General features: G+C 39.2%; 1 protein-coding gene across 1 annotated transcript in view; it reads left to right on the plus strand.

Annotated features, from left to right (window-relative positions):
- Nucleotides 1-1,368: 1,368 nt before the first annotated feature.
- Nucleotides 1,369-26,844, plus strand: part of LOC137240324 (reticulon-4-interacting protein 1 homolog, mitochondrial-like) — a 173,084-nt gene continuing 147,608 nt past the window's right edge. The window contains exons 1-2 of the mRNA XM_067766402.1: nucleotides 1,369-1,673; nucleotides 1,728-1,942. Coding sequence (XP_067622503.1) covers nucleotides 1,388-1,673; nucleotides 1,728-1,942 — 501 coding nt within the window. The 5' untranslated portion in view covers nucleotides 1,369-1,387. The remainder of the gene's footprint in view (nucleotides 1,674-1,727; nucleotides 1,943-26,844) is intronic.

Below are 26,844 nucleotides of genomic sequence, written 5' to 3' on the forward strand. Positions count from 1 at the left end.
ATCATACAAACTTGATCAGAAGATCTCCCATAAGCTCTTGACAGTTAATTCATGATGTATTACTAATGGTCCCAAGTTATTATTTACTAAAATATGTCAGGGGATATAATAGGAGTCGGCCTAGAACCAGAAGGTGCTAATCCAAGCGAGGCGGATTCATATATTCTAATTTACAATCCATAACAGCAACATTCTTCTTATCATAGTGGTCTAATTTTTATGCCAAAACAAACATAGTGAGTAACAATTTTTCGTAATTGTATTTAGAAATCCATTGTTTTAGCGAAGTGTTTACATAAATAAGGTGTAATACGATAGTTTTGTTGTTCTTGCACATTTTTCGAAAGTCTTCAGTAGCGCTGCACAGGCGAAAATCCTTGTTGGATATGACGCGAATTCAAATAGTTTGTTTTAACAAAGACCTGTTTCAAATTTTTTTCGAACAAATTAAACATACTTATATGAAGGAAACATCAATAATATAAACGCAATAGTTAAGCACGACCTTACTTATGGAAGCCCACGCCAAAGATACTCAAATATGAATCTCTGTAATTAAATCCGGTAAAGGTCCATCGATATTCACCTACTGGTTTAGATGAAAAAATGACTAAAACTACCATATTTCACTCCTGAAAAAAGCAAAAAACCACATTTTTCGGGGACAACATTGGTGAAAAATTTTCAGATAGCCGAATGATAGAACAAAGAAGAATTTAGAGCGAGACAATTGACGGCTTACTTCACCTGGTTATTCCACCATGGTTCTGAGGAAGACGGATGCTTACGGCGTAGATGGTCATTTAAATTTGATGTGTTGCCAGAAAATTTAAATTTTTTTTTGCATATATGGCATTTAACTTCATTGCCATTTTTGGTAAAAACTTCCAAACGGAAGATCTCTTCAATTCAGGCCGTATTATAAATATCTACACAAATGAAATCGTTAAAATCACTTCCTCAGTTAAAAATATTTAATAATTACCACGCTTAAAACGTTTGTCGATTAGGTTGACGTATGCTAAATTTATTTTAATATCTTTTTAACACTGATATATGCACAGCATAAATTTAAATAGAACGAACGATTCGAAGAAATAGTAATGAGCGAATCATTCATACCAAAAACTAGTAATTCGAAAAAATAGTAATGAACGAATCATTCATAACTAAAACTAGTAACTCGAAAAAATAGTAGTGAACGAATCATTCATAACTAAAACTAGTAACTCGAAAAAATAGTAGTGAACGAATCATTCATACCTAAAACTAGTAATTCGAAAAAATAGTAATGAACGAATTTCAAATGACTATCGAATGAATGAAAATTAGTGAACTATCGAATAACTCGATAGTTTTCATTCGATAGTTCCCAACACTAGATAAAATGCAAACACGATACATAACTTGGAAACGATGCAGCTTTTTGCCGTCGGCAGTTTACATTAATACCTCCAATTTAAATAGGGGAGTAAGCAAAGCTGCGAACACAATTAATGCGTCTAAAGCAAATTATAAATTAAAAATGTCTGCGTGGCAAATTCATAATTATGGAAACATTGAAGAGCTGCAGGTTGCTACTGACCTGAGGTCTCCATGTATCCAAAACGCATCTGCTTGTTTGGTACGTGTTCGTGCGACAACTGTTAATCCTATAGATGTTGCAATGCTCGGTATAGAAAATTAACTTTGAAAAATTCTATAATAAATTGTGTTATTCGCTTTAGGAGGGTATGGAGCTACAATTCTCAACATGATGCGCTGTAAACTTTCTAATTCTATCGAGTTTCCTATAATCCTTGGTCGAGAGTTTTGTGGCGAAGTTATTCAATGTGGAATAGATGTCAATAAAAGGCTGACTGTTGGTGACAGAGTTTGGGGCGTTGTTCCGTTGCATTTTCAGGGATCGCATGCACAACATGTCATTGTTCCGGATTATTGTGTAAGACCTGTCTTTTGAGTTTAAGTATGAACTATAAACGTTAACTAATAATCCTGCCAATTTGGCCACTTTATTTTGGTTAGCAGTAGCATGTATGAGATTAAGCTTTATGTTCAAATTTTCCATTGTTGCCTCAACTTTAAAAAAACAGCAGACAGGGTAAAGATAAAAAGAGACGTCAGTTTATACTTTTTGCGAAATTCCTGGCAAAGGCGTTTACGGATTCTGTTGGAATTTTGCTAGGGCCTTCTTATGCTTGTCTGGATCAAACGGCTGTCTTTTCAGGTGCCGGATATCAGCATAGTGCTTAAGGAGATTTCCCAAACCCCCGTAAAGTGGGGCTAGTTGTTTGTCAGGGTGTCCTGCCTGTTCAGCCTTGGGGAGCGTTATCGATGGTGATCGTCCTTTGCCGAATGCAGATCCGGTACCATCTAGGACGCGATTTGTTATGACCAAATGCGACCTTCATCCCACCCCCTAGATCCGCGAGGAGTTCGGGATCGCCAGACCATCGGCTGTTAATGAAACAGGATTCGCCACGGGTAGGTGAGGTTGACAATTGGGTTTGGAGAACTTTTCCAAGGCAGTCGGTTCTATGTACCGGACCGACTCGGTATTTTTCCCGACCAAGGACTGTCATTTCAGTGTAACCCCATTTAATTTGTTGTGTCCCTCCCACAAATTGTCATCCTCCCAGCAGCTCCTTGCGGTGGGACGACTCCATTCTCTCCTGCTCCGGGAAGGTATCGAACCCAATCCGGGTCCGACTCCTGACCCCGGTCCTGAGAAGTTGTTTTGCTGTGTTTGTCGGAAAAGAATCTTTTTAGGACGGTCATACTCTTGTTAGTGTATCACGTGCAAGGGATGGTTGAATCGGACAGGTAGTTCTGGGCTAGATCCCAAAACCCGACGTCCCCGTAACTTCTATAAATCTTTTGTGGCCACTTGCTGTTCACGACCAAGGGCGTCCCGTAGTCTACGCCTTAACGCTCCCCACTACCTTCTAGCAGCTCTGCTGCTCAGCAAGCCACAATAGATACCCGCTGCCGCTCGCGCCCTTCGGCACCACCAGCTTATACGGTCGCTCCCACTCATAAATACAATCTCCTCTCTTAGTGCCTACCTTTGTGACAGTTTAGCAAAAATCGCCTGTTCAGCTTTGGGGAGCGTTATCGATGTTGATCGTCCTTTGCCGGATGCAGATCCGTTACGTTCCGATACCAGCCCGGCCATCTTGGGAACGATTTGTTATGACCACATGCGACCTTCATCCCACACCCTAGATCCATGAAACGGAATTCGCCACGGGTAGGTAAGGTTGACAATTGGGTTTGGAGAAGCTTCCCAAGGCAGTCGGTTTTATGTACCGGAGCGACTCGGGATTTTTCCTGACCAAGGGCTGTCATTTCAGTGTAACCCCATATAATGCGTCAGGTCAAATATATCGCTCGCAATCAAATTGGGGAAGAGCTCCCAAAAACATCGTCTCACACAAACAGTTGGAGGGTTCATGAGAGTCACGTCTATTCCAAGCTGGTGCAGGGAGGATTGGAAATTTCTTCTGGTTTTCTGGGTATTCGATTTTCGAAGATATTCCTTCAACATTTTTACTCATTGAAAGCAACAAAAAGAAAAAAAACGAAGAAAATAGGAATTTTTCCAACCAACCGATAAAAGTGCCACATTCTGCTGAGCTGCCAGCTTTTGTGTTGATCGGAATCAAATGCAATCCGACAGCATAAATAACAAAACTGTGTAATCTTAAGTTTTGGAACAGGACAGGATTGGAAATACGTTCTTTCCAACCTTCCAGTAAAAGTGCCTTATAACTCTGAGATCCGAGTCATATGTTTTGATCGGATTGCATTCAGACAACATAAATAATTAAACTATGTATTCATAAGTCTTGGAGTTGGGCAGGATTGCGAACACGTTCTTTCCAACCTCCCAATAAGATGACTCCAGGCCTCGTCCGTTGGGATCGCCAGTTCCCGTGCTGATCGGAATCGCATGCATTCCGACAGCCCAAATTTTAGAAATCCTATTACTATTAAAATGTACTTACAAATTGTAATAAGCAAAATTTTAGGCTTAAAACGCCGTAATAATAAATAATAATAATAATAATTTGTTGCGTCCCTGGTCGCACCTATTGGATGGGGCGAAGCACTGCTACAACACCAACAACAGACATACCAACCGCGGGTATGTTCTGACCCCCTAAGCCGCTGGGAGAATTGTGCAGTCATTGGCGTAGGAAACGATAGTGACTCCTTCTGGTGGCGAAGGTAGCTTTGATATGTAGAAGTAAACAAAAGTGGGGACACCACCCTGTGGCACCCCTTGTTTAATTCTTCTTTGTTTTTATGTTGCGTTTCTAAATTGTACCGATGCCTTCCGGCCACCCAGGTAATTTGCGGTCTACCTTTTCAGACTTGAGGGAAGGGTAGACCCTTCCAGGTCTTGCAGTAACGTGTCATGGTTGACCGTATCTAAAGCTTTTGATAGGTCTAGCGCAACGATTACTGTTCTATGGTGGGGGTTTTGATTTAAACCGCAATTTATCTGGGGGCTAATGGCATTTAGCGCTGTGGTTGTGCTGTGAAGTTTTCTAAAGCCATGCTGATGACAGGCTAGTTACAAATTTGCTTTGAAATAGGGGAGCAAAATGGCTTCAAGCGTCTTGGCTACTGGCGATAGGAGAGATATGGGTCTCCTATGTTAGCTGGTTTCCCAGACTTTAGTAGCGGGACAACCTTGGCCTTTTTCCATTCTTCGTGGATGAAAAAGGTGGAAAGGGGCAGGTTGAAGACATATGCTAAATATTTGAAACCCTCTACCTAGGCTTTTAAGCATCCGGGCATGGCTATGCCGTCTCCTCAACCTCTTTGGCGGTGTTGGTAATTGGGGACGCGCTGAATTTATGTTTATTTGCGCGGGCCCGCGTTCTAACTTTGTTAACCGAAGAAAGCATTATATATTGTCGGCAAAAAGCGCTCGCGCATTTTTTCGCATCCGACAGCACTTTATCGCCAGAGGCGATGGGAATATTTACATTGGGCTTAGACGGAATCGATAGGCACTTTATGGTGGACCAAAGCTTATCCACACCGGCTGAGATCCGAGTCATTTCCTTTTTTAAAGTTTACGAAAGTGCGTTTTTCGGTGACGATGAAGTCGGCGGTTTGCTCAAGCGAAATAAGTATAGGCAGGTGGTCAGATGCCAATGTTACTATCGGCTGCCAGTTGACGCAGTTTACAAGTCCTTCGCTCACGATTGATATATCTAGCGAACTCTGACAGCTTCCTACCATACGAGTGGGACATTGTTGTTGTTGTAGCGATAAGGTTGCTCCCCGAAGGCTTTGGGGAGTGTTATCGATGTGATAGTGCTTTGCCGGATACAGATCCGGTACGCTCCGGTACCACAGCACCATTAAGGTGCTAGCCCGACCATGTCGGGAACGACTTATGTGGCCACATTAAACCTTCAGGCCATTCCCTCCCTCCCCACCCCCAAGTTCCATGAGGAGCTTGGGGTCGCCAGAGCCTCCTCTGTTAGTGAAACAGGATTCGCCGCGGATAGGTGAGGTTGACAATTGGGTTTGGAGAAGCTATATATTGCGCTGGCAACCTGAAGGGTTGCGCTACACAGCCCCTTGAATCTGGTATTTTGTCGCCTCTTACGACAGGCATACCTACCGCGAGTATATTCTGACCCGTAACCCGCTAGGGTCGAGTGGGCGTCTCCGTTTGTTGTGCAGAACGTCGTTTCTCTTATTTGAACCGCCAACATCTCACCCCTGCTGTCCGCCTGCAGGTTTGCTTGTCATAGATCGTGATGGGCATTGCAATCGCCTAAGATAATGCGATTATCGCCAGTGAGTAGGGCTCTGATATTAAGGCGGTATCCGCTGGGGTAACAGGTGGCAGGAGGGATGTAGATGTTGATGATTTCTAGGTTTACATCGCCTGACCGGACAGATAAGCCGTGACGTTCTAAGACACTGTCCCTGCGACCGATGTCGGGATCAAATATATTATATAGCACTGAGTAGTGTTTGATAAACGCGAGACCGCCTCCATTTCCGCTCGCGATATTTTCTGTGGACATTATACCCAGAACAGGTCTGCAAAGCAAATCTTGCTGTGAGCTTAGTTTCTTGATTCGCAGCGATGCGGCTGTTATGCCGCTTCATGGAATCGACTATATCCGTGATCTTGCCAGTTAATCCATTACAGTTTAACTGCAGAATTATGAAGTGCAGCGGGGAGGCGTCGTCACTCTAGGAGTAAGTGGCTCGTGACTACGCCTGAGTTGTGGGAGGCCAGGACGCAATTGCTGTTGTGGCCCTGGGACTGGACGTCCCTGGGTAAGCATTGGGGTATCTGGTGTAGTTGGGTATGCGGCCTGGCAACATGGCGCAATGAAGCTTCTGTCTGTTCTGTATGGTAGGAAGCTACTGTCTCTTTATTATTAAAACCAAAACTTATTATTTTTGTTGTTTACGGCCTTTGAACTATAACTTTTTAAATAAAAACGAGCTCTAGGCCAAATAATTGTATATTCTTAATAAAACACAATACGTGAATTTTTGATGTACAATTATATTGTTTAATTTGTCGATATTTCGCCTTCAGTCTGAAGTCATCTTCAGGACTAGGTACGAAAAGAACAAACATACATATTAAAATCATAAAAATACACATTTGCACAAGTAGAGAACTTACATTGTTGAATGCAATATGTCGACTAGTGTAACAAAAATATAAGTTTACGAACAGTGCAAAGCAAATAACAATAAAATGTAAATAACACAAACCCGTTATCATGAACAAAATTGAACATAAGCAGTTATCTAACGAGTAGTGAGCGCCGCTCAAGTGATATCAGCTGCAGCCTGCAGGTGAACTCTTTGGTAAACAGTGGGAGATGCTCTTATCTATTATTGTTGTTGTTGTTGATCAGCTGCCTAAAGGCAGAGGCAATACAAATTGTATCAGATTTGAAGTTCATGCGTTTGTCGCTGGGTGTGTTTATGATGTGCAGCATCTCTAATATGTAGCGTTTGTTGTAATTCCTCTCTTTCTGTAGAGTTTCTACATTTTCTAAATTGGGAGTGTCCAGTTTCTCTGCAATGCTGTGTTAGCGCCGTTTTGCCGTCATTAGGGTTGTTGCGATTTTTATACTCAGTTGAGCAGAGCTCACAGAGTATATTAACTTTGATTGGATAACGGTTGGTTGTACAGGTATAAAGGAATCGAGATAGATATAGACTTCCATATATCAAAATCATCAGTATCGAAAAAAAATTCGATTGAGCCATGTCCGTCCGTCCGTCTGTCCGTTAACACGATAACTTGAGTAAATTTTGAGGTATCTTGATGAAATTTGGTATGTAGGTTCCTGGGCACTCATCTCAGATCGCTATTTAAAATGAACGATATCGGACAATAACCACGCCCACTTTTTCGATATCGAAAATTTCGAAAAATCGAAAAAGTGCGATAATTCATTACCAAATACGGATTAAGCGATGAAATTTGGTAAGTTAGCTTATGACGCAGAATAGAAAAAAAGTAAAATTTGGACAATGGGCGTGGCACCGCCTACTTTTACAAGAAGGTAATTTGGAAGTTTTGCAAGCTGTTATTTGGCAGTCGTTGAAGATATCATGATGAAATTTGGCTGGAACGTTACTCTTATTACTATATGTCTGCTTACTAAAAATTAGCAAAATCGGAGAACGACCACGCCCACTTTTTAAAAAAAAATTTTTTTAATTCAAATTTTAAAAGAAAAGTTAATATCTTTACAGTATATAAGTAAATTATGCCAATATTCAACTCCAGTAATGATATGGTGCAACAAAATACGAAAATGAAAGACAATTTCAAAATGGGCGTGGCTCCGCCCTTTTTCATTTAATTTGTCTAGGATACTTTTAATGCCATAAGTCGAACAAAAATTTACCAATCCTTGTGAAATTTGGTAGAGGCTTAGATTCTAGGACGATAATTGTTTTCTGTGAAAAAGGGCGAAATCGGTTGAAGCCGCGCCCAGTTTTTATACACAGTCGACCGTCTGTCCTTCCGCTCGGCCTTTAACACGATAACTTGAGCAAAAATCGATATATCTTTACTAAACTCAGTTCACGTATTTATCTGAACTCACTTTGTATTGGTGTAAAAAATGGCCGAAATCCGACTATGACCACGCCCACTTTTTCGATATCGAATATTACGAAAAATCAAAAAAATGCCATAATTATATACCAAATACGAAAAAAGGGATGAAACATGGTAATTGTATTGGTCTATTGATGCAAAATATAACTTTAGAAAAAAACTTGGTAAAATGGGTGTGACACCTACCATATTAAGTAGAAGAAAATGAAAAAGTTTTGCAGGGCGAAATCAAAAGCCCTTGGAATCTTAGAAAGAATACTGTTCGTGGTATTACATATATAAATAAATTAGCGGTACCCGACATGAAGTTCTGGATCACCCTGGTCCACATTTTGGTCGATATCTCGAAAACGCCTTCACATATACAACTAAGGGCCACTCCCTTTTAAAACCCTCATTAATACCTTTAATTTGATACCCATATCGAACAAACACATTCTAGAGTCACCCCTGGTCCACGTTTATGGCGAGATCTCGAAAAGGCGTCCACATATAGAACTAAGGCCCGGTCCTTTTTAAAATACTCATTAACACATTTCATTTGATACCCATATCGTACAAAAAAATTCTAGAGTCCCCCTGGCCCACCTTTATGGCGATATCTCGAAAATGCACCCACCTATGGAATTAAGGCCCACTCCCTTTTAAAATACTCATTAACACCTTTCGTTTGATACCCATATCGTACAAACAAATTCTAGAGTCAACCCTGGTCCACATTTATGGCGATATCTCGAAAAGGCGTCCACCTATAGAACTAAGGCCCACGCCCTTTTAAAATACTCATTAACACCTTTCATTTGATACCCATATCGTACAAACAAATTCTAGAGTCACCCCTGGTCCACCTTTATGGCGATATCTCGAAAAGGCGTCCACCTATAGAACTAAGGCCCTCGCCCTTTTAAAATACTCATTAACACCTTTCATTTGACACCCATATTGTACAAACGCATTCTAGAGTCACCCCTGGTCCACGTCTGTGGCTATATCCCGAAAAGGCGTCCACCCATAGAACTAAGGCCCACTCCCTTTTAAAACACTTATTAACACCTTTCGTTTGATACCCATATTGTACAAACGCATTCTAGAGTCAACCCTGGTCCACTTTTATAATGATATTCCGAAAAGGCGTCCACCTATAGAACTAAGGCCCACTCCCTTTTAAAATACTCATTAACACCTTTCATTTTATACCCATATAGTACAAACGCGTTCTAGAGTCACCCCTGGTTCCCTTTATGGCAATATCACGAAACGGCGTCCACCTATGGAAATAAGGAGCACTCCCTTTTAAAATACTCATTAACACCTTCCATTTGATACCCATATCGTACAAACAAATTCTAGAGTCACCCCTGGTCCACCTTTATGGCGATATCTCGAAAAGGCGTCCACCTATAGAACTAAGGCCCACGCCCTTTTAAAATACTCATTAACACCTTTCATTTGATACCCATATCGTACAAACAAATTCTAGAGTCACCCCTGGTCCACCTTTATGGCGATATCTCGAAAAGGCGTCCACCTATAGAACTAAGGCCCACGCCCTTTTAAAATACTCATTAACACCTTTCATTTGACACCCATATTGTACAAACGCATTCTAGAGTCACCCCTGGTCCACGTTTATGGCGATATCCTGAAAAGGCGTCCACCCATAGAACTAAGGCCCACTCCCTTTTAAAACACTTATTAACACCTTTCGTTTGATACCCATATTGTACAAACGCATTCTAGAGTCAACCCTGGTCCACTTTTATAACGATATTCCGAAAAGGCGTCCACATATAGAACTAGGCCCACGCCCTCTTAAAATACTCATTAATACCTTTCGTTTGACACCCATATTGTACAAACGCATTCTAGTGTCACCCCTGGTCTCCTTTATGGCAATATCACGAAACGGCGTCCACCTATGGAAATAAGGATCACTCCCTTTTAAAATACTCATTAACACCTTCCATTTGATACCCATATCGTACAAACAAATTCTAGAATCAACCCTGATCCACCTTTATGGCGATATCCCTAAATGGCGTCCACCTATAGAACTATCGCCCACTCCCTCTTAAAATACTCTTTAATACCTTTCATTTGATACACATGTCATACAAACACATTCCAGGGTTACCCTCGGTTCATTTTCCTACATGGTTATTTTCCCTTATGTTGCAACCATAACTCTCAACTGAGTATGTAATGTTCGGTTACACCCGAACTTAACCTTCCTTACTTGTTAATATTCGTTTTATGCCCGGAAATCCTCGTTTTTAGTGTCGATTTATTAGTCCCCACATATACTTTGTCGCATACGTGGGACCCGTCACCATTACATAGAATTTTATATATCAAGTCCGATTTCTCATATTTACCTATTCTGCTCTTGGTATTACTGAAAATTTGTCGCAACGTATTATTGTAGGTAAAGGCTAAATTACATTTCTCTTTGTCATAAATATTTGAATATTTTATTCTGTTAGACAGGCCTGACACATATGTAATCGATTTATATATTTTATTATTTTCGGCATTTTTCCTCGCAGTGGTTTTCTTATAATAATCTCTTATAAAGTTTTTTATTTTGCGTGTGGGAAATTCATTATTTTCTAGAACATTTATTATTATTTTAATGTTTTCTTTATGATAAACTTCATCGCTGATGGAGAGAACTCTGTTGATAAAATTTCTGGCCGTATTGACTATTGTAGATTTGTCATGTTTAGAATTAAAGTTAATTAATCTACCTGACGCGGTAGGTTTTTTATAGCAATCAAAACTCAATTGGTTGTTCTTTTTTATAACAAGAGTATCGGGAAACGGTAGTTTTCCATCCTTCTCCACCTCAATTGTAAATTTAATACTCCTGTTGTATCCATTTAGAATATTTAGCAATTCTTCCACCGTATCAGTTTTTACAATTGCGAAAAGGTCATCGACGTATTTGGTAAGCAAACGTGGCTTATAAGGGGAGTCATCTTCAAAATTCTTCAGTAATTCTTCCATTACAATGTCTGCTATGACGGGGGATGCTGGGGAACCCATGGGCATACCGCAACGTTGCTCATAAATTTTATTGTTTAATTTAAAATATCTATTATCTCTAATGCAGAAACGAACTACTTCTAGAAAAAGTTCTTTTGTGAGTGTGGTGTGGTTCTTTATCTGGTTCCACTTGGATGCTATAATTTCTAAGGCATGATCTACGGGAATGCTGGGAAAAAGTGAGATGACATCAAATGACACGAGACTCTCATCATCATATATGTATGTATCTTTTATTTTGTTTTTAAATTCAATTGAGTCTTTTACGTTATATTTGGACGATTTGGTTATGTTTGTGAGAATATTAACCACATACCTGCATAAATTGTACGAAGGGGAGTTGACAGACGAACAAATAGGTCTCAATGGGATATCTGCTTTATGAATTTTGGGCAGGCCATATAATCTAGGCGCATTGGACGTTTTGCTTATTAGTTTGTATTTCTCTTTTAAATCTATAACTTTGTTTTTAAACAATTTTTCTACAATCTCGTTATTTTTGTCTTGTAATTTATTAGTGGGATCTCGTTTCAATACCCGGTATGCCGAAATGTCATTTACCAAAAGTTGTAACTTCTTTTCATAGTTCGACTTATCCATTAAGACGGTAACATTACCCTTATCTGCATTCAGAACCAATAAGTCTTTGTTGTTTTTTAGAAAGCCTTTGGCCGAGTGTAGGGTATCTAATAGAAATTTGTCGCGCGCGCTATTTTTGGTTTTCTTAAGATGATCCCGTATTAGTGTTGTTAAATTATTCCTCTCAATCTCTTGCTGCTCTTTATCTTTGATTGTTTGAATGCAGTCTTCTCCGTCTGCTATCACCTTGAACAAAGGGAACCCATTATTTGTTATTGGCAAAGAGTATTTTGGACCTAAAGAGAGCAGCCACTGAATATCTGTAGGGATCTCGGTTTTCGTAGTATTATGAAACCAATGGGGTATATTTTTAATGTTAAGAGATTGCCTATGTATGTTTTTGAGTTTCTCGAATTTTTTTGTGTGTGTTTTCCAAATTGTTGTTGTAAGGTTGTTAATTAGGAGTTTCTCGCTTTCAAAAAACGCGGTAGAATCTTCTGCATCAAGAGTTTGGTTTATTTTGCTGGTTAATGTGCTTACCTCTCTTTCATTTTGTTTCTTATGTTCATATTTAATTTTTATGATGAGGTTCAAGAGTTTACATTCCACCGTTTTTATAAATTTTGTGAGAGCCTTATTGATGTTGTTTGGCAAATGCTTGTTGTTGGTGTTGCAATTTAGTACGTACAAAATATTTTTGGTGGCGTTGTTTATGAATTTGGGTGTTATGCCACTTTTTCTGCAACTTACCAGAAACTTAATCGACTGTGTCAACTTAGCCAGCTGTTTTGTGCTTTGTTGGTATCGATTTGTGAACTTCTTGATCTCTATACCATACTTGCTTTTCATATGCCTGTAGGTGTTTTTGTTGGTGCGGTGTGGTCTCCGTTTCATAATTATTTTTGTTGTTTACGGCCTTTGAATTATAACTTTTTAAATAAAAACGAGCTCTAGGCCAAATAATTGTATATTCTTAATAAAACACAATACGTGAATTTTTGATGTACAATTATATTGTTTAATTTGTCGATATTTCGACTTCAGTCTGAAGTCATCATCAGGACTAGGTACGAAAAGAACAAACATACATATTAAAATCATAAAAATACACATTTGCACAAGTACAGAACTTACATTGTTGAATGCAATATGTCGACTAGGGTAACAAAAATATAAGTTTACGAACAGTGCAAAGCAAATAACAATAAAATGTAAATAACACAAAGCCGTTATCGTAAACTTATATTTTTGTTACACTAGTCGACATATTGCATTCAACAATGTAAGTTCTGTACTTGTGCAAATGTGTATTTTTATGATTTTAATATGTATGTATGTTCTTTTCGTACCTAGTCCTGATGATGACTTCAGACTGAAGTCGAAATATCGACAAATTAAACAATATAATTGTACATCAAAAATTCACGTATTGTGTTTTATTAAGAATATACAATTATTTGGCCTAGAGCTCGTTTTTATTTAAAAAGTTATAATTCAAAGGTCGTAAACAACAAAAATAATTATGGAACGAAGAGCACACCGCACCAACAAAAACACCTACAGGCATATGAAAAGCAAGTATGGTATAGAGATCAAGAAGTTCACAAATAGATACCAACAAGCCCAAAAAACAGCTGGCTAAGTTGACACAGTCGATTAAGTTTCTGGTAAGTTGCAGAAAAAGTGACATAACACCCAAATTCATAAACAACGCCACCAAAAATATTTTGTACGTACTAAACTGCAACACCAACAACAAGCATTTGCCCAACAACATCAATAAGGCTCTCACAAAATTTATAGAAACGGTGGAATGTAAACTCTTGAACCTCATCATAAAAATTAAATATGAACATAAGAAACAAAATGAAAGAGAGGTAAGCACATTAACCAACAAAATAAACCAAACACTTGGTGCAGAAGATTCTACGGCGTTTTTTGAAAGCGAGAAACTCCTAATTAACAACCTTACAACAACAATTAGGAAAACACACACACAAAAATTCGAGAAACTCAAAAACATACATAGGCAATCTCTTAACATTAAAAATTTACCCCATTGCTTTCATAATACTACGAAAACCGAGATCCCTACAGATATTCAGTGGCTGCTCTCTTTAGGTCCAAAATACTCTTTGCCAATAACAAATAGTGGGTTCCCTTTGTTCAAGGTGATAGCAGACGGAGAAGACTGCATTCAAACAATCAAAGATAAAGAGCAGCAAGAGATTGAGAGGAATAATTTAACAACACTAATACGGGTCATCTTAAGAAAACCAAAAATAGCGCGCGCGAAAAATTTCTATTAGATACCCTACACTCGGCCAAAACATTCTAAAAAACAACAAAGACTTTTTGGTTCTGAATGCAGATAAGGGTAATGTTACCGTCTTAATGGATAAGTCGGACTATGAAAAGAAGTTACAACTTTTGGTAAATGACATTTCGGCATACCGGGTATTGAAACGAGATCCCACTAATAAATTACAAGACAAAAATAACGAGATTGTAGAAAAATTGTTTAAAAACAAAATTATAGATTTAAAAGAGAAATATAAACTAATAGGCAAAACGTCCAATGCGCCTAGATTATATGGCCTGCCCAAAATTCATAAAGCAGATATCCCATTGAGACCTATTTGTTCGTCTATCAACTCCCCTTCGTACAATTTATGCAGGTATGTGGTTAATATTTTCACAAACATAACCAAATCGTCCAAATATAACGTAAAAGACTCAATTGAATTTAAAAACAAAATAAAAGATACATATATGATGATGAGAGTCTCGTGTCATTTGATGTCATCTCACTTTTTCGCAGCATTCCCGTAGATCATGCCTTAGAAATTAAAGCATCCAAGTGGAACCAGATAAAGAACCACACCACACTCACAAAAGAACTTTTTCTAGAAGTAGTTCGTTTCTGCATTAGAGATAATAGATATTTTAAATTAAGCAATAAAATTTATGAGCAACGTTGCGGTATGCCCATGGGTTCCCCAGCATCCCCATCTTAGCAGACATTGTAATGGAAGAATTACTGGAGAAATTTGAAGATGACTCCTTATAAGCCACGTTTGCTTACCAAATACGTCGATGACCTTTTCGCAATTGTAAAAACTGATACGGTGGAAGAATTGCTAAATATTCTAAATGAATACAACAGGAGTATTAAATTTACAATTGAGGTGGAGAAGGATGGAAAACTACCGTTTCTCGATACTCTTGTTATAAAAAAGAATAACCAATTATGTTTTGATTGGTATAAAAAAACTACCGCGTCAGGTATATTAATTAACTTTAATTCTAAACATGACAAATCTACAATAGTCAATACGGCCAGAAATTTTATCAACAGAGTTCTCTCCATCAGCGATGAAGTTTATCATAAAGAAAACATTAAAATAATAATAAATGTTCTAGAAAATAATGAATTTCCCACACGCAAAATAAAAAACTTCATAAGAGATTATTATAAGAAAACCACTGCGAGGAAAAATGCCGAAAATAATAAAATATATAAATCGATTACATATGTGTCAGGCCTGTCTAACAGAATAAAATATTCAAATATTTATGACAAAGAGAAATGTAATTTAGCCTTTACCTACAATAATACGTTGCGACAAATTTTCAGTAATACCAAGAGCAGAATAGGTAAATATGAGAAATCGGACTCGATATATAAAATTCTATGTAATGGTGACGGGTCCCACGTATTCGACAAAGTATATGTGGGGACTACTAAATCGAAACTAAAAACGAGGATTTCCGGGCATAAAACGAATATTAAAAATCGCAACAACCCTAATGATGGCAAAACGGCGCTAACACAGCATTGCAGAGAAACTGGACACTCCCAATTTAGAAAATGTAGAAATTCTACAGCAAGAGAGGAATTACAACAAACGCTACATATTAGAGATGCTGCACATCATAAACACACCCAGCTACAAACGCATGAACTTCAAATCTGATACAATCGGTATTGCCTCTGCCTTTAGGCAGCTGATCAACAACAACAACAATAATAGATAAGAGCATCTCCCACTGTTTACCAAAGAGTTCACCTGCAGGCTGCAGCTGATATCACTTGAGCGGCGCTCACTACTCATTAGATAACTTTCTGCTTATGTTCAATTTTGTTTATGATAACGGCTTTGTGTTATTTACATTTTATTGTTATTTGCTTTGCACTGTTCGTAAACTTATATTTTTGTTACACTAGTCGACATATTGCATTCAACAATGTAAGTTCTGTACTTGTGCAAATGTGTATTTTTATGATTTTAATATGTATGTTTGTTCTTTTCGTACCTAGTCCTGATGATGACTTCAGACTGAAGTCGAAATATCGACAAATTAAACAATATAATTGTACATCAAAAATTCACGTATTGTGTTTTATTAAGAATATACAATTATTTGGCCTAGAGCTCGTTTTTATTTAAAAAGTAGCAAAAACTTATTTAATTTAAATGTGAACGTATCGTTATATTTTTATTCAACTTTAGTTACAGCTCTTTTGTCTTTTTAAATTTAGGTTGATTAATTTACTTTTTGATAATTTTCCTTTTTAGTTTTTCGCACTGCCTCGTTACGTCCAAAAATTATAATGCAATATTCAGAGCCGAATTGCTCTGTGTTCAAGTTGTTCCACACCCGTGGGTAGACAACGGGTGTTGCAGCAACTTGAACACAGGGTGACATTTTATTATTTATTATGGCTCTGTTACATCATCCTTTTTGGGGAAAAGAAGAATTGACAAAGTGATCAATTTTGTCACATTTGGCCAAAAACTTATAAAAATTTTTGCGAACAAACGAATATATATTTATATTGGGGTGTACCTCCCCTTGGGCCGGGTGGGGCCGTGTGTAGAAGTCCACGAAAGTGGGGAAAGCTTCTGACCGCCATTCACCTGGGAATGGCCAGAGCGATTCTTTTGCATGCGGTTCAAGCAGCTCACTACTGCCGGTCGCTTGCGGCCAAGTATCCTCTGGGTAGCCGCTAAACACCCGTTTAGCGGTGAGCTAATGTGTGAAAGCGACAACCTGGCTAGGCCACTCTGACACACCTCTAGGTGCGGCTGCAAGCGGACGTCTGTCTTGGAGCAAGCGGCTCGCTATATAAACGTGCCAAGTAATATTTTCACCCCCGCTGAGCGGGTTGTGCGCTGGGCTTGGGACCCGCCAAGTAAAACCATACTCCAATGAAATATAACAACAAGCCTCGGATAAATACACTCTCTATTGATGACGACCATGGCAAACGTTTGAAGGACAATGAATTGAGGGCATGCACCTGGAACGTCCGCTCCCTGAATGGGATTGGTGCAGCTGCCCGGCTGGTTTATGTCCTCGTCAAAGCAAAATCTGACATCACCGCCATCCAAGAAATGCGTTGGATGAAGCAAGGAAGAAAGAAGATCAAAAATTGTGACATATATTGGAGTGGCCATGCGAATAAGCGCAGTTTCGGCGTCGGATTCGTGGTGAGAGAGAGACTTTGTCGCCAAGTGCTGGCGTTCACGCCTGTGGACGAGCGTCTCGCCGCTATCCGAATAAAAGCAAAATTTTTTAATATATCATTCATCTGCGCCCATGCGCCGACAGAGGAGAAAGACGATGAGGTGAAAGACACTTTTTATGAACAATTAGAACGCACATACGAGCGCTGCCCCCGTCATGATATAAAAGCCGTGCTTGGCGACTTTAACGCCATGGTGGGCAAAGAAGGTGTTTTTGGCCATACAGTCGGAAAGTTCAGCCTACATAATGAAACTTCTCCTAACGGACTGAGGCTGATTGACTTTTCCGGTGCTCGAAACATGGTCATATCCAGCAGGAGGTTCATGCATAAAAAGATACATCAAGCTACATGGCTGTCTCCTGATCGAAATACTCGCAATCAAATCGATCACGTTGTGATAGACGGACGGCATGCCTCCAGTGTTTTAGATGTGCGCACGATCCGAGGACCTAACATCGATTCGGACCATTATCTCGTTGCAGCCAAAATACGCACCCGCCTCAACGCGGCTAAAAACAAGGAACAAAAACACAAGGAAAGCTAGACGTCGAAAAGCTTCAATCACAACAGACTGCCAATGATTTCGCAACTCGACTCTCACACCTGCTCTCTGAGGGCACAACTCATCCTGAAGGAATACAGGAGCAGTGGGAGCATATCTCCAAAGCACTTCGTACTGCCGCCGAGGAAAATGTCATCGACGTATTTGGTAAGCAAACGTGGCTTATAAGGGGAGTCATCTTCAAAATTCTTTAGTAATTCTTCCATTACAATGTCTGCTATGACGGGGGATGCTGGGGAACCATTGGGCATACCGCAACGTTGCTCATAAATTTTATTGTTTAATTTAAAATATCTATTATCTCTAATGCAGAAACGAACTACTTCTAGAAAAAGTTCTTTTGTGAGTGTGGTGTGGTTCTTTATCTGGTTCCACTTGGATGCTATAATTTCTAAGGCATGATCTACGGGAATGCTGGAAAAAGTGAGATGACATCAAATGACACGAGACTCTCATCATCATATATGTATGTATCTTTTATTTTGTTTTTAAATTCAATTGAGTCTTTTACGTTATATTTGGACGATTTGGTTATGTTTGTGAGAATATTAACCACATACCTGCATAAATTGTACGAAGGGGAGTTGACAGACGAACAAATAGGTCTCAATGGGATATCTGCTTTATGAATTTTGGGCAGGCCATATAATCTAGGCGCATTGGACGTTTTGCTTATTAGTTTGTATTTCTCTTTTAAATCTATAACTTTGTTTTTAAACAATTTTTCTACAATCTCGTTATTTTTGTCTTGTAATTTATTAGTGGGATCTCGTTTCAATACCCGGTATGCCGAAATGTCATTTACCAAAAGTTGTAACTTCTTTTCATAGTTCGACTTATCCATTAAGACGGTAACATTACCCTTATCTGCATTCAGAACCAATAAGTCTTTGTTGTTTTTTAGAAAGGCTTTGGCCGAGTGTAGGGTATCTAATAGAAATTTGTCGCGCGCGCTATTTTTGGTTTTCTTAAGATGATCCCGTATTAGTGTTGTTAAATTATTCCTCTCAATCTCTTTCTGCTCTTTATCTTTGATTGTTTGAATGCAGTCTTCTCCGTCTGCTATCACCTTGAACAAAGGGAACCCACTACTTGTTATTGGCAAAGAGTATTTTGGACCTAAAGAGAGCAGCCACTGAATATCTGTAGGGATCTCGGTTTTCGTAGTATTATGAAACCAATGGGGTATATTTTTAATGTTAAGAGATTGCCTATGTATGTTTTTGAGTTTCTCGAATTTTTGTGTGTGTGTTTTCCTAATTGTTGTAAGGTTGTTAATTAGGAGTTTCTCGCTTTCAAAAAACGCGGTAGAATCTTCTGCGTCAAGAGTTTGGTTTATTTTGCTGGTTAATGTGCTTACCTCTCTTTCATTTTGTTTCTTATGTTCATATTTAATTTTTATGATGAGGTTCAAGAGTTTACATTCCACCGTTTCTATAAATTTTGTGAGAGCCTTATTGATGTTGTTGGGCAAATGCTTGTTGTTGGTGTTGCAGTTTAGTACGTACAAAATATTTTTGGTGGCGTTGTTTATGAATTTGGGTGTTATGCCACTTTTTCTGCAACTTACCAGAAACTTAATCGACTGTGTCAACTTAGCCAGCTGTTTTGTGCTTTGTTGGTATCTATTTGTGAACTTCTTGATCTCTATACCATACTTGCTTTTCATATGCCTGTAGGTGTTTTTGTTGGTGCGGTGTGCTCTTCGTTCCATAATTATTTTTGTTGTTTACGACCTTTGAATTATAACTTTTTAAATAAAAACGAGCTCTAGGCCAAATAATTGTATATTCTTAATAAAACACAATACGTGAATTTTTGATGTACAATTATATTGTTTAATTTGTCGATATTTCGACTTCAGTCTGAAGTCATCATCAGGACTAGGTACGAAAAGAACAAACATACATATTAAAATCATAAAAATACACATTTGTACAAGTACAGAACTTACATTGTTGAATGCAATATGTCGACTAGGGTAACAAAAATATAAGTTTACGATAACGGCTTTGTGTTATTTACATTTTATTGTTATTTGCTTTGCACTGTTCGTAAACTTATATTTTTGTTACCCTAGTCGACATATTGCATTCAACAATGTAAGTTCTTTACTTGTGCAAATGTGTATTTTTATGATTTTAATATGTATGTTTGTTCTTTTCGTACCTAGTCCTGATGATGACTTCAGACTGAAGTCGAAATATCGACAAATTAAACAATATAATTGTACATCAAAAATTCACGTATTGTGTTTTAATAAGAATATACAATTATTTGGCCTAGAGCTCGTTTTTATTTAAAAAGTTATAATTCAAAGGCCGTAAACAAGAAAAATAATTATGGAACGGAGAGCACACCGCACCAACAAAAACACCTACAGGCATATGAAAAGCAAGTATGGTATAGAGATCAAGAAGTTCACAAATCGATACCAACAAAGCACAAAACAGCTGGCTAAGTTGACACAGTCGATTAAGTTTCTGGTAAGTTGCAGAAAAAGTGGCATAACACCCAAATTCATAAACAACGCCACCAAAAATATTTTGTACGTACTAAATTGCAACACCAACAACAAGCATTTGCCCAACCACATCAATAAGGCTCTCACAAAATTTATAAAAACGGTGGAATGTAAACTCTTGAACCTCATCATAAAAATTAAATATGAACATAAGAAACAAAATGAAAGAGAGGTAAGCACATTAACCAGCAAAATAAACCAAACTCTTGATGCAGAAGATTCTACCAAGTTTTTTGAAAGCGAGAAACTCCTAATTAACAACCTTACAACAACAATTAGGAAAACACACACACAGAAATTCGAGAAACTCAAAAACATACATAGGCAATCTCTTAACATTAAAAATATACCCCATTGGTTTCATAATACTACGAAAACCGAGATCCCTACAGATATTCAGTGGCTGCTCTCTTTAGGTCCAAAATACTCTTTGCCAATAACAAATAGTGGGTTCCCTTGGTTCAAGGTGATAGCAGACGGAGAAGACTGCATTCAAACAATCAAAGATAAAGAGCAGCAAGAGATTGAGAGGAATAATTTAACAACACTAATACGGGATCATCTTAAGAAAACCAAAAATAGCGCGCGCGACAAATTTCTATTAGATACCCTACACTCGGCCAAAGCCTTTCTAAAAAACAACAAAGACTTATTGGTTCTGAATGCAGATAAGGGTAATGTTACCGTCTTAATGGATAAGTCGAACTATGAAAAGAAGTTACAACTTTTGGTAAATGACATTTCGGCATACCGGGTATTGAAACGAGATCCCACTAATAAATTACAAGACAAAAATAACGAGATTGTAGAAAAATTGTTTAAAAACAAAGTTATAGATTTAAAAGAGAAATATAAACTAACAGGCAAAACGTCCAATGCGCCTAGATTATATGGCCTGCCCAAAATTCATAAAGCAGATATCCCATTGTTGTTGTTGTTGTTGTAGCAATGCTCGCCCCACCTAATAGCCGCGACCGATCACAAATTGTCATCAATATTCTCTAACGGGAGTCCAAGGAAACTTGCCGTTTCAACAGGGGTGGACCATAAGGAAAGGGGTGTTAGAGGCGTTTGTTCCACATTACAATTAAAGAGATGGTTGGTGTCATGTGGGGACACATTGCAACCGGGGCATACATTTTGTATGTCGGGGTTGATTCTGGATAGGTAAGAGTTTAACCTGTTACAGTATCCAGAACGAAGTTGAGCAAGAGTGACACGCGTTTCCCTGGGGAGTATGCGTTCCTCTTCCGCGAGTTCTGGATATTTTTCTTCAAGTACTGGATTCACCGGGCAATTCCCGACATAAAGGTCCGACGCCTGTCTATGGAGTTCACCAAGGACAGATATCCCATTGAGACCTATTTGTTCGTCTGTCAACTCCCCTTCGTACAATTTATGCAGGTATGTGGTTAATATTCTCACAAACATAACCAAATCGTCCAAATATAACGTAAAATACTCAATTGAATTTAAAAACAAAATAAAAGATACATACATATATGATGATGAGAGTCTCGTATCATTTGATGTCATCTCACTTTTTCGCAGCATTCCCGTAAATCATGCCTTAGAAATTATAGCATCCAAGTGGAACCAGATAAAGAACCACACCACACTCACAAAAGAACTTTTTCTAGAAGTAGTTCGTTTCTGCATTAGAGATAATAGATATTTTAAATTAAACAATAAAATTTATGAGCAACGTTGCGGTATGCCCATGGGTTCCCCCGTCTTAGCAGACATTGTAATGGAATAATTACTGGAGAAATTTGAAGATGACTCTCCTTATAAGCCACGTTTGCTTACCAAATACGTCGATGACCTTTTCGCAATTGTAAAAACTGATACGGTGGAAGAATTGCTAAATATTCTAAATGGATACAACAGGAGTATTAAATTTACAATTGAGGTGGAGAAGGATGGAAAACTACCGTTTCTCGATACTCTTGTTATAAAAAAGAATAACCAATTATGTTTTGTTTGGTATAAAAAACCTACCTCAGGTATATTAATTAACTTTAATTCTAAACATGACAAATCTACAATAGTTAATACGGCCAGAAATTTTATCAACAGAGTTCTCTCCATCAGCGATGAAGTTTATCATAAAGAAAACATTAAAATAATAATAAATGTTATAGAAAATAATGAATTTCCCACACGCAAAATGAAAAAACTTTATAAGAGATTAGGTATATTAATTAACTTTAATTCTAAACATGACAAATCTACAATGGTGACGGGTCCCACGTATTCGACAAAGTATATGTGGGGACTACTAAATCGAAACTAAAAACGAGGATTTCCGGGCATAAAACGAATATTAAAAATCGCAACAACCCTAATGATGGCAAAATGGCGCTAACACAGCATTGCAGAGAAACTGGACACTCTCCCATTTTAGAAAATGTAGAAATTCTACAGCAAGAGAGGAATTACAACAAACGCTACATATTAGAGATTCTGCACATCATAAACACACCCAGCTACTAACGCATGAACTTCAAATCTGATACAATCGGTATTGCCTCTGCCTTTAGGCAGTTGATCAACAACAACAACAATAATAGATAAGAGCATCTCCCACTGTTTACCAAAGAGTTCACCTGCAGGCTGCAGCTGATATCACTTGAGCGGCGCTCACTACTCATTAGATAACTTTCTGCTTATGTTCAATTTTGTTTATGATAACGGCTTTGTGTTATTTACATTTTATTGTTATTTGCTTTGCACTGTTCGTAAACTTATATTTTTGTTACACTAGTCGACATATTGCATTCAACAATGTAAGTTATGTACTTGTGCAAATGTGTATTTTTATGATTTTAATATGTATGTTTGTTCTTTTCGTACCTAGTCCTGATGATGACTTCAGACTGAAGTCGAAATATCGACAAATTAAACAATATAATTGTACATCAAAAATTCACGTATTGTGTTTTATTAAGAATATACAATTATTTGGCCTAGAGCGCGTTTTTATTTAAAAAGTAGCAAAAACTTATTTAATTTAAATGTGAACGTATCGTTATATTTTTATTCAACTTTAGTTACAGCTCTTTTGTCTTTTTAACTTTAGGTTGATTAATTTACTTTTTGATAATTTTCCTTTTTAGTTTTTCGCACTGCCTCGTTACGTCCAAAAATTATAATGCAATATTCAGAGCCGAATTGCTCTGTGTTCAAGTTGTTCCACACCCGTGGGTAGACAACGGGTGTTGCAGCAACTTGAACACAGGGTGACATTTTATTATTTATTATGGCTCTGTTACATCATCCTTTTTGGGGAAAAGAAGAATTGACAAAGTGATCAATTTTGTCACATTTGGCCAAAAACTTATAAAAATTTTTCGAACAAACGAATATATATTTATATTAGGGTGTACCTCCCCTTGGGCCGGGTGGGGCCGTGTGTAGAAGTCCACGAAAGTGGGGAAAGCTTCTGACCGCCATTCACCTGGGAATGGCCAGAGCGATTCTTTTGCATGCGGTTCAAGCAGCTCACTACTGCCGGTCGCTTGCGGCCAAGTATCCTCTGGGTAGCCGCTAAACACCCGTTTAGCGGTGAGCTAATGTGAGAAGGCGACAACCTGGCTAGGCCACTCTGACATAATCGGTTTAAGGGCTAGCCGGGGGAGATCTGATCGGCAGCGTCTGTACACCTCTAGGTGCGGCTGCAAGCGGGCGTCTGTCTTGGAGCAAGCGGCTCGCTATATAAACGTGCCAAATAATATTTTCACCCCCGATGAGCGGGTTGTGCGCTGGGCTTGGGACCCGCCACGTAAAACCATACTCCAATGAAATATAACAACAAGCCTCGGATAAATACACTCTCTATTGATGACGACCATGGCAAACGTTTGAAGGACAATGAATTGAGGGCATGCACCTGGAACGTCCGCTCCCTGAATGGGATTGGTGCAGATGCCCGGCTGGTTTATGTCCTCGTCAAAGCAAAATCTGACATCACCGCCATCCAAGAAATGCGTTGGACGAAGCAAGGAAGAAAGAAGATCAAAAATTGTGACACATATTGGAGTGGCCATGCGAATAAGCGCAGTTTCGGCGTCGGATTCGTGGTAAGAGAGAGACTTTGTCGCCAAGTGCTGGCGTTCACGCCTGTGGACGAGCGTCTCGCCGCTATCCGAATAAAAGCAAAATTTTTTAATATATAATTCATCTGCGCCCATGCGCCGACAGAGGAGAAAGACGATGAGGTGAAAGACACTTTTTATGAACAAATAGAACGCACATACGAGCGCTGCCCCCGTCATGATATAAAAGTCGTGCTTGGCGACTTCAACTACAGGGTGGGCAAAGAAGGTGTTTTTGGCCTTACAGTCGGAAAGTTCAGCCTACACAATGAAACTTCTCCTAACGGACTGAGGCTGATTGACTTTTCCGGTGCTCGAAACATGGTCATATCCAGCACGAGGTTCATGCATAAAAAGATACATCAAGCTACATGGCTGTCTCCTGATCGAAATACTCGCAATCAAATCGATCACGTTGTGGTAGACGGACGGCATGCCTCCAGTGTTTTAGATGTGCGCACGATCCGAGGACCTAACATCGATTAGGACCATTATCTCGTTGCAGCCAAAATACGCACCCGCCTCAACGCGGCTAAAAACAAGGAACAAAAACACAAGGAAAGCTTCAATCACAACAGACTGCCAATGATTTCGCAACTCGACTCTCACACCTGCTCTCTGAGGGCACAACTCATCCTGAAGGAATACAGGAGCAGTGGGAGCATATCTCCAAAGAACTTCGTACTGCCGCCGAGGAAAAAATTGGTTACCGGCGGCCACGTAAAAACAACTGGTATGATGAAGAATGCCGCGCTGCAACCGAAAGAAACGACAAGAGCGACAAGAGGAGTGTGAGAACGCTATCGTGAGTTGAAAAGGGAAGCGAGGCGCCTTTTCAGGAAGAAAAAAGCAGAAGCAGAAAGGCGTGAGTGCGAGGAGCTTTAGCTGCTAGCCACCAGGAATAACGCCCGAAAATTCTACCAAAAAATACGGCGACAGGCGGAAGGTTTTAAGACCGGGGCAAACTCCTGTAGGAATGAAAACGGCGACCTAGTAACTGATGTCCAGAGAGTGCTTAGATTATGGAGGGAAAACTTCTCTGCTCTCCTAAATGGAGGCAGCAATTCACCGCGCAGAGATGAAGAACCCGATCCCGCAATCGATGATGATGGAATATATGTCCCTCCGCCCAATTATGACGAAATTAGAATAGCAATAACCAGATTGAAAAACAACAAGGCCGTGGGGGCTGATGGATTGCCTGCGAAGCTATTCAAGTTCGGCGGCGAGGAGTTGGTAAGGCGCATGCAGCAGCTTCTTAGCAAAATATGGGCGGACGAAAGCATGCCCGACGGTTGGAATCTAAGTGTTCTTTGCCCAGTCCACAAGAAGGGGGATACTGCAAAATGCACCAACTATCGTGGAATCAGCTTTCTTAATATCGCATATAAGGTCCTTTCAAGTGTATTGTGCGAAAGATTGAAGTCCACCGTGAACCGGCTGATTGGACCTTATCAGTGCGGCTTCAGACCTGGTAAATCTACCATCGACCAGATTTTCACAATGCGCCAAATCTTGGAAAAACCCGTAAAAAAAAAATCGACACACATCACCTCTTCGTCGACTTTAAAGCCGCCTTCGACAGCACGAAAAGGAGCTGCCTATATGCCGCTATGTCTGAATTTGGTTTCCCCGCAAAACTTATACGGCTGTGCAAAATGACGTTGAGCAACACCATCAGCTCAGTCAGAATTGGGAAGGACCTCTCCGAGCCGTTCGAAACTAAACGAGGTTTCAGACAGGGTGACCCCTATCGTGCGATTTCTTTAATTTGATGCTGGAGAAAATTATACTAGCTGCAGAACTTAACCGCACTGGAACAATATACTATAAAAGCGTGCAATTACTGGCATATGCTGATGACATTGATATCATCGGCCTAAACACCCGCGCTGTTAGTTCTGCTTACTCCAAACTGGAAAAAGAAGCGGTAAAGATGGGTTTGATGGTGAATGAGGACAAAACGAAGTACCTGCTGTCATCGAGCAAAGAGTCAGCGCATATGCGCCTTGGCAACCACGCTACTGTTGGCAGCCATAATTTCGAAATAGTAAAAGACTTCGTTTATTTGGGTACCAGAATCAACACTAGCAACAACAACAGCACTGAAATCCAGCGAAGAATCAATCTTGCCAATAAATGCTACTTTGGACTAGGTAGGCAATTGAAAAGTAAAGTCCTCTCTCGGCGAACGAAAATCTTACTCTACAAGTCACTTATAGTACCCGTCCTGCTATATGGGGCAGAAGCATGGACCATGACAACAGCAGATGAAGCGGCTTTGGGAGTGTTCGAGAGAAAAGTTCTTCGAAAGATTTATGGACCTCTACGCGTTGGCGATGGCGAGTACCGAAGAAGATTTAATGATGAGCT

This window comes from Eurosta solidaginis, chromosome 2 (genome assembly GCF_040869045.1).
Source record: "Eurosta solidaginis isolate ZX-2024a chromosome 2, ASM4086904v1, whole genome shotgun sequence".
NCBI lineage: Eukaryota > Metazoa > Arthropoda > Insecta > Diptera > Tephritidae > Eurosta > Eurosta solidaginis.